General features: G+C 37.3%; 1 protein-coding gene across 1 annotated transcript in view; it reads right to left on the bottom strand.

The window, feature by feature from the left end:
* Window positions 1-5,525: 5,525 nt before the first annotated feature.
* BARD1 (BRCA1 associated RING domain 1) overlaps window positions 5,526-14,487 on the bottom strand; it is a 72,887-nt gene continuing 63,925 nt past the window's right edge. The window contains exons 10-11 of the mRNA XM_081051800.1: window positions 9,491-9,588; window positions 5,526-7,865 (exon numbers count right to left, since the gene is read on the bottom strand). Coding sequence (XP_080907926.1) covers window positions 7,530-7,865; window positions 9,491-9,588 — 434 coding nt within the window. The 3' untranslated portion in view covers window positions 5,526-7,529. The remainder of the gene's footprint in view (window positions 7,866-9,490; window positions 9,589-14,487) is intronic.

The raw sequence follows: 14,487 nt of genomic DNA on the forward strand, positions 1-14,487 counted from the left end.
GACCAGAATGAAAACATTTTTCAGACAAAATATTTACAGATTCTATTCTTTCTCCCGAGGCTAGGAGAGGATATACTCCATCAAAATATATTATAGATGTAAAGCAGAAAACAGGGGCTCTGACAGAAGAAAAGCAAATGGGTTTGCCAGGATCTGGGAGAGAAGGGAAGTCACAGCAGGTCCATGTTGGAGAGGGAGGGCTGAGGGCATCAGGAGGGATGTTTCCAGGAAAAACAGAAGCTAGTCTATTACCCAAACAGGTTTGTCTTGGAGAACATGACCTTGTGAGACATTTCTCAGTGTGGTCAGAAAGCAGTAGAAGATGTAGACATAGGTTCAAAAGTTGAGACATGGATTTTTTAAACTAATAGAAATCAAAGAACGACTAAAAGATTTAGAAAAAAAGGAAATGCAATCATTGCAAATAACTTGGTAGAACAGTGAGTATTTCCCCTGAAACCCTGAAAAGAGATTTGGTTTACCGATTGGGAAGTTTGGAAGAGGAAAGGATGAGGGATCTCAGAGTGCCAAATGATCAATTATCATAACAGGAAATCAATAGATGTCTAAAATAGATGAACCAAGAAAATGCACTACACACATACTTAGGTAGAAGGCAAATAACAAAATAAATTACTAAAAGAGTACAAAGCGATTGTTTTTGAGTAGAGATTGAGAAAAAGGTACAAGAGACTGATGCTTTAGCTTAAATCTTTTAGAACTATTTGACTTTTTAAACTAGGTACACAAATTACTTTGCTATGAAATGGAAATATTTTAAATACCAAAATCCATTTAACAAAACAAAGAATCCTTTCTTACGTTAAAAAAAAAAAATTAAAAAAACACTCCCTTCTAATGACTACATCTGAATTAAAAAAAAAAAAAAAGAAAAGCCGGCATGAATATTTAAAAGATGCATTTTTTAAAACAGTAGATGAAATAAATCTGGATATCTTTTAACTACTGTTTAAATTATCTTGAGATTAAATTTGCTGACTTAGCAAATTAAACACTGAGAGCAAAGAACTAATTTCCTATTCATGGTTTCAGAAAGCTGCAGTTCCTATTTCTGACTTGACTTCCTAATTAAAGAAAAAGAAACCTTCTAATAAAATATTGATAAAATGTCATTCTTTTCTGCAAAAAAACTACAAGTATCACTCAAGGGAAATCAAAAAATGTTTAGTGAATATTACGGTAAAAATATTAATACATTTGATCCTAAGAATGAGTCCTAGATACCTTTTTTAAAAGTAACATGTATGCATATGTCCAGAGCAAATACTGGTTAATTCTTCCAAGTGAGTCATATGTGACAAAGTAGCCTTCTTACAGTATGTCCTGATACAGGTAATGGGCCTGCCTTGGCAAAAAAAAAAAACAAAAAACATCTGTTTGGCTCTCCTACTAGAGAGTAAGCCCCTCGAGGGCTGTGGCCATGTCTTATTCACCTTAGTTGTTCCCCGTGAACAATAAAGCCTGAAATCCAGGAGTTTCCCAATACACATTCAATGAATCAATGTACAAGTTAGTGAGTGAATCGGTATCAGACTCTTGTTCAACCTCCTTTGAAATGTAAAGCTAGATACCTATTTTTAAAAAGGAAAAGGATAAAGTGTATATGTATAATTGCTAGTGAATTTTTGCATAGTACTTTAAATAAGAGGATACTTACTGAAAAAGTCAATTGCCTTTTTCCACAAGATTTTGTGTTCACATATCTGCAAAAGAAAGGTCAGTGGGAAAAAATCTTCAGACCTCATTTACTTCTCAGAATGCATTAATTCCCTTTCAAAATAAGTTAAATGTCATACTTGTTAATCATCACTCCACAGCCCAGAAAAATATCCAAATTTACCACGAGGTGTCAAGACTTCAGCACTCATAGAAAAAAGGGAGTAATTATTACAATGAGATAGTGATGACTCTAAGACTTATCATCCACCATATAGCAAATTCCACATACCTTAGCTTTAGAAATGTGTGTCTTGGGGAACCATATACAATACATGCCTGTGGTTACATTTAGTCAAACACTCACACATAGGCTGGATTGCAGTGGATGCTCAAATACAATGTTCACAAGGTATGACCACGTCACAAGTACATTTCTAACAATAATCGGTGCCAAAGCAGTGACTTGCAACTGTAGGAAGTGCAGACATAAAAATCACCTGGAGAGCTTTTTCAAACTATATTCCTCTTTCCCAGTCTCTGTCTTTGGGGTTTTTTGTTTTGTTTTTTCCTAAACCCCTTCAACCCCCCAACTAGGAGGGCTTGTCGTCTCAGTTCAGAATCATTTCTGTACTGAGCTACAGTTATTGACTGGAATATGTTCTATACTTCTGGTATAATTCTATGCTGTGGAGCAACAAACATATAAGGATTACTTAAATTTTTAAAGCATAGGTCAGTTTAGTGATGGCAAATCCATCCATCTGCTGTATCAACGTGACCAGTTGGTTGTGGCTACTTGAAAAAATGGTTGAGAAAAATTTGACCTTTTTTGGTCTCAGAAACAGAGGCTGTGATTGGTCAGGTGTGCTGAGGCAGGTGTGGGGCTGCAGCACATGAGGGATGGATTCCATCTCATCTTCTAGATGTCCTAGACCAGCCCCAAAATACTCAGTCACGCAGAAGACAGATCACAGGCTCTGTAACAGCAAATACTTTGATTTAGTTAAAGCAGCAACATACCCTGAGAGGGGTGTGTGGCAGATAAAACACTAATCTGGGCCCTGCCAACAATGAGCTGGGTAATCTCAAATTCTCCGCACCTGTTTCCTCTTTATAACACAACAGCTCCTCGCGCGTAAAACAATCTCTGAGGTCTCTACCCAAATGCCTATGACTGGTTTTTCTTTCTCCCTTTTCCTGGTTAGTTCCTAACTCCTAAAAGCTGAAATGTTTTAGACGTAACATGTCTCATTAACTCATGAAAATCACAATCAATTAAGGCTAATTTTCTGATTTTTACATTTGAAGCATAGCTATAAATCCTAATCTAAATGTGCAGGGTGTGCACTGCATTTGTAGAGATGGTAATGACAAATGGTGACTTAGCTTAACATTTTGTAGAAAAATTTTCCCTCCCCACCCAGGACAAAAATTTACTATCACTGCTTACACAGCTTCCTCTATAATAGAAATACTCCAAATATTCAATAACACGGATTTGGTTAAAGTATAATACATGTTGACAGGCTGTAACAACTATTGAAAATTACATAGAATAATATTTAATTACATGGGAAAATATGGCGCATAAAAGTATATTGAGGATTTACTCTAGTTATAAAAGCCGTGTGCATGCTTGAATAGAAAAACAGACGACAATGTTTATAGTTGTTATTTGGGGTTGTGAGTTAACTCAGTATTTCCAAGGCCCGAGTAAATGAATAAAATGGAAGGGGTAAGACAGCAAGGGGTGGCAGGGACTGTGAAGAACTGAAACACACATGCCCTTTCAATAGCATTCAATAAGAAAAACGTTTAACACTATTAAGGCCAAACAAAACAATTAGTTACTTTATGGTTCCTGGATTTGGGGGTTATTTTCTTCCTTGTTTTAGTACTTTGCATATTTTCTACAGTAAGTATGAATACATTTGTAAGCAGAATTATTTAAAAATTGGAAGGTAGCCATATGGGTAAAATTCAGAAAAAGGTCTTTATATTTCATTGGTGGCAAAATATTTTGGTAATATTATTTTAGCCAGTATGTAAATAGGGGTGATTTGGGGAAATCAGTAGTATTAACAATGAAAATACGAGTCTCACAAATTATGGAGTCAAGGCACAAAAGATCAGCATCTTTTTTAGAAATGTGTAAAGGTTATCTCAAGATCATATAGCAGAAGGGCTGAGGTGGCCAAAAGGGTTCGTGACACAATGCTGACAGCCGTCTGGCGAGTGCTTTCTAGGGTGCATGTCTTAAGCATGGAGGCCTAAGGTATCCAATGTAAATGCATGCAAGGGATGAAAGCTCAACAAAATCTTAGCTGAAAGGGCAGGAGAGGCTACACAGATGGGGCCATTTCGCTCATAGAATGGGGAGAAACAGCAAAGGTGAGACATCAGCCAGGCAGGCTGGGTCCTGGCTGTTGTGAAGGCTCCTGTCAGTAATATGAAAACAGGACAGTCAGCAGCTGGGCAGGTTTCCTCAGGGCTGAGATAAACTGTGCTACCAAAAGCCACCTTTTAAAGAGCTGCTTTTGGGGACAGCTCTGATCCATCCTGCTGACAGGTACTGGAAGGTGTCCTGTGAGTGCCTACAAGGCGCTCAATGCTTTTGTCCATCTCAGATGGACGACCTTTCCCCCACTATAAACCAGGTAGTAAATACGTTAAACAAGCCCAGGTCTCACTGACTTCAAAGCCTGGGCAGGAGTCATGCCATTCCTGTCTTTAATCCAATCTCCAAGCCCGATAGCAGGCCCTCTCACCTTCTCAGGGGCCTACACAGGTACACCAGAATACGGCGGTCAAAGGACCCTTCCAGGGCTGGGGGGTTAGTGACTAACCCTTTAGTCAGGTCAGTCAGAACAGGCTAGTGTTCCCCACTTCTCACACAGTGCCATTCTAACAGAAACATCCAGGTATCAAAAGGTGTACCCAGTTCCTTTGAGAGCTCTACAAATAATTCACATCTCTAATTCATGAGTACGCAGTCAAGTAGCCAAACATAATACATATCAGTTGACTGAAAACATTAGAACAATTGTTCAGTTTCACTTTGATGTGTGTATCTTTAAAAAGGGTTGACTTATAAAGATATAAATGAAGTTCACAATTTATAATTCAGTCCATCTGCAAATGAAGCAGTGGCTTATAGTGTTTCCCCAAAAATAAAACCTAGCCGGACCATCAGTTCTAATATGTCTTTTGGAGCAAAAATTAACGTAAGACCCAGTCTTATCTCACATAAGACTTGGTCTTAGATTAATTTTTGCTCCAGAAGATGCATTAGAGCTGATGGTCCAGCTAGGTCTTATTTTCAGGGAAACATGGTATTATATAAGCATATTTCCTGCCATTTTAAAGTGTTTTTTGATTAGAGAATAGACATTTGTATGATGAAGTCTACGAACCTTTAGAACACAACTGACTTTTTTACCCCAACCCATGGAGCCAGTAATAGCTTATAGGTAATATGACCCCCTGTTCGGCATTTTATTCCCACAGGAAACATCAAACCTCCCAAAACATAATCTTCATCTATGCAGATGTCACTTAATTGCCTCTTCTCAAAGCAGGCTCAAAAGAAATCAAGACAAATAAAATAAATGGTGAATCTTATCTACGAAAATTATATACTTAATGATGGTTCCAAACTATCAAGGTTCATTGTATTCAGAAAAACTTATTTAAGGTAATAAACTATCTAATATACTTTAGAAATGTTTCTATCCAACAATAATTAAAAAGCATTAATGTTCAAAATGATAAGCTTTTGTTAGCTGAAAGCTTTCCTCACAAGTCTTGTTGAGTCTCATTCTTCAGGAACGCAGAACAAGCCACTTCTATAGAAAATACAGATACAGAAACACAAATAACTTTAATGATTTATGGTAAATAAAAACGACAGTGAATCTATGATTGAAAAATGAAATTACAAGTATATCTGCAGAAAACACAAGTTTCAAGAGCTTAACATCAATCAACTGCTGTCAAAATAAATATTTAAAGAAACTAAAAAAAACTGCTTTATAATGGGGGACAAAATATGACAAGGAGGAAGACAGACCAAGAAAAGGAATAAAGGAAAGTAAGCAACAATCTCCAAAGGTATGTTTATAAACAGGGATTCAACAGAGGAGCACACACAAACCTGTCTAGAAATGTGACCAGTGAGCTAATAGAAAGTCAAAAAAGTCAGTGATTCATCAAAAATGATGACCCATATCCCAAAAAGTCTTAAATTCTTTCATCCAGACGTGATCTAACCCCTCAGATTTGTTTGGCGCCATGGTGCTCATCATTCTCTATGAGACTGAAACGTGGGACAAACACATTATTGGTGGGCAAGGGTGTTTTAGAACTAATTCAGCCTAGAAGGTCAGAGTCAGCAGTACATTACCGTGTTCACAGAATATGTCTCCTGATATGGAAAAGTAACATATCAAAGAAGATATTAAAGTAAAATTTGTTTTGAAATAATCAGCAGAATCTGAAACTTTCAGATAAACGGATCTTAACATGTTCATTAGCACCAGACTCAGAAGTCTAACCCAGTGGTTATCAACTGTTCTCTTTGGCCCATGAGGGACCAAACTGGCAGGTCTCACAGTATCTTCCTTCCGATGTCTTTAATATGATAACATTCAATTTCTAGGGAGATTTTTTAGAGATTCAGCTTCCTAAACTATATTTTCCAATGATCTAATCCACCTTGTCAATCACCAGTGAGAACACTCAGACTAGCGTAACTGCTGTGCCTGCCCATTCCCAGGTGTTTTCCTGTCTAGACTCTGCAGCCTTGAGCTCCATGGTGTTAGGAATAAGCCCTTCCCACTCCCACCTCTACTGATTGCTAAGGCCTTTTGTATCATCTGGATAAAATCTATTCTAAAGCAAGTAATCTCCAACTTCTTATGCCATGGCAATCTAAAAAAAAAAACAAAAACTTTATGAAGAAATTAAGACCTTTAAAAAAAGTATTTTAGCAATACGTAGCAAACTCTACTAGAAAAAAACCTGCTTCCTAATTAATTTGTTAACATTTGATTGACAACTTGCTATTCTAGTGAGACCTTCTAAGAAATATTGATACTAAAATGTGTTAGAGAAAATGCTCGAAGTATATATATACATGTATTGTAGATAAATACAGTAGCAAATTGATAATTATTAACAATAAGCAAGTGTATACAATAAAAGTATGTACCATGAGCCGAACGGTGATTTTCGCTACCCAAGAACAATCATGTTAAGGTTCCAATCATGATTCCCTGATAAATAGAAAAGACAAAAATAAGGGATAAAAACGTAGGTACAAATATCCAGGTAAATTATAAGAAAGTAAATAAACACAATATAAAATGAAGACCACTGTTGATGGGAAAAGAATTTAACACCTGTGGTGAAACATGTAGACCAGGCACTCTATTTTCATTACAATAAAGCCAGAATACATTGTTTGACAATATACTTTGTTTACTAAAGGATAGCAAGTATTTTTGCTGGTGGCAGATGTCCATCTTTCAACAAAGAACATTAAAAGGCTGAGGCAATAATGATACCACTTGTATATTAACCAATAGTTTTAATACCTTCTTGTTAATTTTTGACAGCTGATAATTTGAGTAGAAAAACATGATGAATCAAAACACATACCAGTTTTTAAAAAATCCTTCAAAGTAATCTAGCATCTAACTGGTAAACACAGAATAAATTCCTAATCTGGCATATTTTTTAATTCAAGGAAAAAAACATATGAATGAGTACTTATAAAAATGTGAATGATCAACACAGCTTAATGGTTGGGTTCTCTCACTAAGTTTGCTGTGAAAGGTTTGTCTGGTGTACTATTCGTTGTCAAGAGGGAGCAACTCAAAGGACATCACACAATCGATAATCCAGCTGGAAGGAGCCATCCAGACTTTGCCCCGCCGAACCCTCTCTGGGAGATGATTAGACAAATCCTCATAGATGATATACTGTGTGCAGAAGCGCTGATCAGAATCTGGTTTGGCATGGTACGCAACTGTATTGATGGTTTGAGTCACGTCACTGTCTGGTTTGGGCTTTCTACTGAGGATCTGGCCCCCAGCTGCAGTGGCAAGCTTAATAAGATTATCCTTCGGATGGTGTTTGAAGGTTCCCCCAAAAAAGAAGTAACATCCATCAAACAGCTTTGGCAACTGAAAAGAAAAAGAGAAAAAAAAAAAAAAAAGCACGTTGAAAGCAGATCAAAATATTTTAAAACACTGCATGTAAATGAGGGAATTAAAAATGATAGTCACAAGCAATAAGCAGTTACCGTGTTTCCCTGAAAACAAGACCTAGCCGGACCATCAGCTCCAATGCGTCTTTTGGAGCAAAAAATATAAGGCCCAGTGTTGTGATGTGATGTGGTGTGATGTGATGTGATGTGTTGTGGAGTGATGTAATGCGGTGCGGGGCGGGGCGGGGCGGTGCGGTGCGGTGTGTGGAGTGGAGTGGTGTGATGTGGTGTGGTGTGATGTGATGTGATGTGTTGTGGAGTACAGTGGAGTGATGTGATGTGTTGTAATGTGATGCGGCGCGGTGCGGTGCGGGGCGGAGCGGAGCGGTGCAGTGCGGTGCGGTGTGCGTTGTGGAGTGGAGTGGAGTGGTGTGGTGTGCTGTGGTGTGGTGTGCTGTGGTGTGGTGTGATGTGATGTGATGTGTTGTGGAGTACAGTGGTGTGATGTGATGTGATATATGATATGTATGATGTGATATAAGAACCGGTCTTATATTAAGTAAAATAAGACCGGGTCTTATATTAATTTTTGCCCCAAACGACGCATTAGAGCTGATGGTCCAGCTGGGTCTTATTTTCGGGAAAACACAGTACCTAAGGAGGGGCTGGTGCAAGTTGTATTTCTGGTAAACTCTTGAGTCATGAAAAATATGCATTTATAGGTTTCCTATTTACTATCTTATTTCCTAAGACTCAGTTATCATCTCAGGTACTTTTTCACTCTCCTCAGATTTTAGGTGTATTTTGTATAAAACAAAAAATGTAAACAAAAAACTGTTCATCAATCTTCTTTTATCAGAAAGTTTATTCATATCTTGTGGGATGTAAAGCCTGAAGAACTCCTAGGGTATCTGAAATATGGTTCAGGGATACTGGGCTAAACTTAATTAAATTATAAGAGTAGACCTTTATATGGACCTCTCCATGGACCTTTATCCAATCCTGCCCACCCATATTCAGGTCCCTGTATTACCGACCTAAATTCTTCAGATCACCCACAGAGGGAGTGTGGCCTGCATGGTTCTGGAGATGTATTCCTTGGGACACAACACATAATGAAGCCATGGCTAGGGATCCAATTAGCTATGAAACATACTTCTGAGTGCTTCATGAAAAAAAAAATTCAAAATTCCCTCCTATGAAAATTTTTCTTCATCATTTCAAATATACTTATATATCAACAGGATAATGGAACACTATCCATTAAAACTGCAATATATAGCAATAAAGACATATGGTAAGTAAATCCGAGCAGCAGCTGTAAGTCTTCTTTCAAGTTACTTCCTGTATCTGCAACTTCCCTCAGATGCTGAAAGGTTTATGGGAATGTTCAAGATGCCAAAACTCCATTAACATGTGGAATTATTACCTTCTGAATTTTACTGCTCATAGCCATCATCTCTCAGAATCAAGTGCTTGAAATAAGTACAATTAAAATTTTAATCAGTCACCTGTACTTGTGGAAAGGGCAAGAGAAGATTTTCCTGATGGTGACAATATTCAGTTATAAGAACAATGAAAGTAGCAGCAAAAGAAAAATACCAGCTGTTCTCTGTTGAGCCTGCTTCTCTGCGGTCCTTCAGGAATTTCATACTTTTCTTCCTGCTCACATTCTTTGCTTTGTAGACATGCTCTCACCCCTGACCAAAAAAACAAGGAGAAAAGCAAAATAAATATCAAGTGAACGTTATTTCTTTCTCACTGAAATTAAATAATTTAAGTCATTTTTCTTCTTCACGGTTTCATTTCAAAATAGAAATAGAACCTTTATTTATGCCAAAGCAAAATATAATAAAACTGGCTTTCCGTATACAAGGTCTGACAATTATGTTCGCGAACTCATCCTAGAAAAAGTCCTATATAACCTCACTGCTGAATATCACTATGGTCATCTTCAAAGTACTCCCCTTGGGAAGCTATGCACCGACACCAGCGCCTTCAAAGTAATTTTGGAACTCTTTTTCTGAAATGGCCATCAGAGCTGTCATCATATTACCCTTGATGTCCTGAATGTCGTCAAAATGTCTTTCTTTCAATATTTCCTTTATCTTTGGGTAAAGAAAGAAGTCAGTGGGGGCCAGATCAGGTGAGTAGGGAGGGTGTTCCAATACAGTTATTTGTTTACTGGCTAAAAACTCCCTCACAGACAGTGTCATATGAGCTGGTCCATTGTTGGGATGCAAGAGCCATGAACTGTTGGCAAAAAGCTCAGGTCGTCTAATTTTTTCATGCAGCCTTTTTAGCACTTCCAAATAGTAAGCTTGGTGAACTGTTTGTCCAGTTGATACAAATTCATAAAGAATAATCCCTCTGATATCAAAAAAGATTAGCAACATTGTTTTGACTTGTTTTGGACTGATGTAACTTTTTTGGTTGTGGAGAATTGGCTGACTTCCATTGTGCACTTTGATGCTTTGTTTCAGGGTCGTACTGGTACACCCACATTTCATCACCAGTGATAACACGGCCCAAAACATCGTCTTGCCTCTCCAAAAGGTCTTGGAAAACTTTGACTATCCTTCGCTTTTGTTCATCGGTGAGATCCTTCAGGACCATTTTTGCACATAGCTTTCCATGCCAAGATTTTCAGTTAAGATTTTCCTGTTTCTCTATCGATGTTTACTTTGTCTGCTGTGCTTCTCACAGTCAGGCGGCAATTTTGACGCACAATTCGATAGATTTTTGCAATGTGTTCGTCAGTTCTGCTGGGTACTGGCTGCCCTGCCCTCCCTTCATCAGTGATGCGCTCTCTCCCCTCAGAAAAATGTTTAATCCATTTATACACTGCCGTTTTCTTCCTGGCATTACCCCCATAAACTTGGACTAATATGTCCCTGATTTCACTCTTCTCTTAGCAAGTTTAACTAGAAATGTAATATGTGTTCATTGCTCTAATTCAAGATCAGACATTCATGTGACAGCACACAAAAACATGCCACAAAAATAATGAATGCCACCCAGGAAGACACCGCCACACGTCCACACAAACCCAGCTGTGAGACAATGATAGACCAAGGTTATGTATGAAACCTCACCGAGCTGTTCGTACAGTGCTGCCAATGTGCATGAAGGCAAGTTCGCAAATTTAAGTGTCAGACCTTGTAAAAACTATATATATGTAAGAAATCTCTCTTGCAGAGGACTGAGCAATGAACTATTAGGTTGGTGCAAAAGTAACTGCAGTTTAAAAGGTTAAAAATAATTGCAAAAACTGCAACTACTTTTGCACCAACCCAATAGTACCGAACACTGACAAATTTTATTTTCCTTTCTGAAAAACCTAAATCTATACAATTATTTCACAAAGAATAAAAATCTAGATTATTATTTACAGCCATTATCAAAATGAAGGTGAATAAAAAGTCCCTCATTTAGTTCATCTCACAGTGACATGCTTTTGAGCGCTCATCGGCTCGTTTTGTGCAGTCGTGTCTAATCACCTGTGAGACGTCAGTGATGTACCATTAAGGACACTGCTTTAGTCCACAGCACCTGGCTCAGCTGGCCACACAACAGGGGCTCCACAGGACTTGTTAAAATAAACAACAAGCAGAGCCTAAGACACGCTTGGAATTTGACAGGCACGACACACTGAAGTCGCCAGTCTAGAGATGACTTGAGTATTTCCAATGCTTTAAAGCTGCTTCAACTTAGATCTTCAAAGATGCTGCTTAACATAAAAGTGAGAAGATTTTTAACAACTCAATATTCCCTCACTCCAAAGGCAGAGCTTTGTCAAGAGACTGAATTTTTTCTTAACTTGGACTGTTAATGCATAATTCAAATTCAACACTCAGCCTTGGACTATCTATCATTCCCCCTCATGTGGTTCCTAATTTGTTGGTTTTGCCTGTGTTTTAGAGTTCCTTTCCCCCAATGTTTTTAATACAACCATCATAGTTAGCTAAGTTTGCTAGGTTGAATTTCTAAATCCTATTCTTCTCACTACTTTATCATAAATATCATGGTTCTTTAAAAAATGTTGGCTTTTTACGTGTAATAATTTTACAAATATTATAATTTTTAATAATCACTCACTGAGCAAAAAACTACCTAATGAAGCTAGTATTGAAGTATTCATTTTGCTGTGCATTGAAAGTGAGTCTCAAAATAAAATTTCTGCCTAGGTCAAGGTACCCACCAGAAACACTGCCAGTGTGCTGACATTACACCGTACACTGTTTCCATATTAAACACCAACCCCTAAAACATTAGCAATCTAGCTAAATCACTGACTTACCTCACTCATTCTTTTGCATGTAAACTATGACTTTGTATCATTTGAGCATGTAGTCCCCTAGCTAAGTCCCCTTTCCTAATGACATCTGCAGAGCATTTATACCAGGATCTTTAGATAAATGAATACACCAGCCTATAAATCCAAGGCCTTAACACTGAACACTCCTATGATATCTACTGTAACACATGAAGGGCAATGGCTAATTACAGACATTACAGAAATAAATAAATGAGCTGTGCTTATACTGACTGATAATCCATTTTATGGCCTTATTTTTCTGTCAAAAATCATATTAACACGGTGTCTGTTGTTCCTGGTAATGTGCTGACATTAGTCAGTCAACAGCTGTAGGCTTAGAAGACATTAGAATGGGGTAAGCATGGCATCAAAAGAAATGAGATGGCAGACAAGAAGAGGGCAGAATGGCGCTGCCACAGGACGGTGCCAGTGCTTTTATAGTGTCATTATGCCCCAAGTCATAAAACGCTCGGCTTTATAGCAATTGTTCAGTAAATTTCTGTAAAGGCAGAAAATTCCACGCTCCAATTACCATTACTGAGCTGAATGAAGGCTGCATTCCTCTGATAGTCTCTTATTCCAAGTTACAATGTGCTAATTCTCCAGGCTACATAATAACAACTAAAGAAGAAGGAAAATACAGTGTGTGTGTGTGTGGGGGGGGGGGGGTTCCCCCTGAAAATTAAGCAACAGTTTCCAGGTCTGTAACAACATGTTTGAAAGGTGACAAAGTATTCTGTTAGAGTATTCTATGCTGTCAGAGCATAGAAACAATTGAAGATTTTTTGAAAGCTAGGAGTGACATATAGTCCAAGGGTTGCAACTCTAATCTCTAATACCTACAAGGGCCAATCAGGTTACATAAACATGTGAGGAACCTGGTGCTAACGGTGGGAAGTTGTGAAGAATGCAACAAATAGGAAAATACACATGATACTTAAGGACACAAAAATTAAATGGATATACTGGACATAACCACATAAATTATGTTTTGGCCCTCTGACAGCCAATTTGAAATTCCTGATGCTTCATCTAATCAACCTCTTCCTTTCATAGATAAGGAAACTTAAGTCCTAAGAGATTTAAAGCAGCTTGCCCAGTGACACAACTGAAGATAAAACTATTTACTTTTTTAAAAATTGAGAATCCTATTTTACTTAATACGTTAGTCTTAATAATTATCATATAAAAATATAATTTTTTTCAGGGAGTATCTTTAAGCATTCCAGAATTTTCTTAATTCTCTCATATTTAGGTTGTTCTCCCTACTTCTTGCTATTAGAAATAACAATGCACGTAGTTTTATTCTTTCATCTATATTACTTGCTTAGGGTAAATTCTCAGAAGCGAAAGTATTAGATCAAAGGATGTTAATTTTTTTATTCTTATAAAGGATTTCTGTAAGCATTTAAAGTTGCCTAATCAATCTCAGTTGACAGAAATGCTTTGGTAGACTTATTTTCTGATAATTAGCAGTTTGAATAGAAAAGAATGACATTTATTTCAAAAATTCAACAGCACTCTCAATATCCATTTGAAGGAACAAATTTTAATAGGAAAGTATAAATATGTTAACCTGATTATGAGGTTATTTATCAAATGATGATACAATGATTGTCTGTTAGGTTCCATCCTAGTCAACTAAAACAAAAATCAAAAAGCACCCTATTTGGCCCTTCCTCACCTCACAGACACAAGTCTAATGCCAACTGTTTGTCACATTCCCTTACAGCAACTCCCTTACATGCTGAAGAGTTTCAAAACTTCTACAGGAGCAATTTTCTTTAAACTTAAATGAGAGTAGGGAAGAAAAGATTATTAAAGAAAAAATGACGGCCATCTTCTCTTCCCTTCACAATGAGATGAAAAACAACGCAGAATTGTTTTTTTAAAGGTGAGGCTAGAAGAAATTTTGAAAGCAGTACATCAAAAGAACAAGTCAATAAAAGATAATTTCTCTTACTGTAGGCTGGTTTACATCTTTAAGATACAGTTTCACCTTATTCGTACTCTAAGAGATGAATAAAATGACTTATTTATATTATCTTCTATTCTTTCACTCTAGTCACCTCTTTAATTACCAAAATTCACCCTCACAGAGATGGTTGTAAATTGCTTCTGCGGAATTACTGTCAAAACTAGGACTAAAACAAAAATCTCAGCCACAAATTTAATCTTGAAGAAGGAACTTCTCCTATCTGTAGCTCTCATTTCCGTAAAATAAATATGATGAGACAGAATGGCTGGTACAATTGTAAAATTATGGCCTAATTTTCATGCT

This window comes from Rhinolophus hipposideros, assembly GCF_964194185.1.
Source record: "Rhinolophus hipposideros genome assembly, chromosome: 6".
Lineage (NCBI taxonomy): Eukaryota > Metazoa > Chordata > Mammalia > Chiroptera > Rhinolophidae > Rhinolophus > Rhinolophus hipposideros.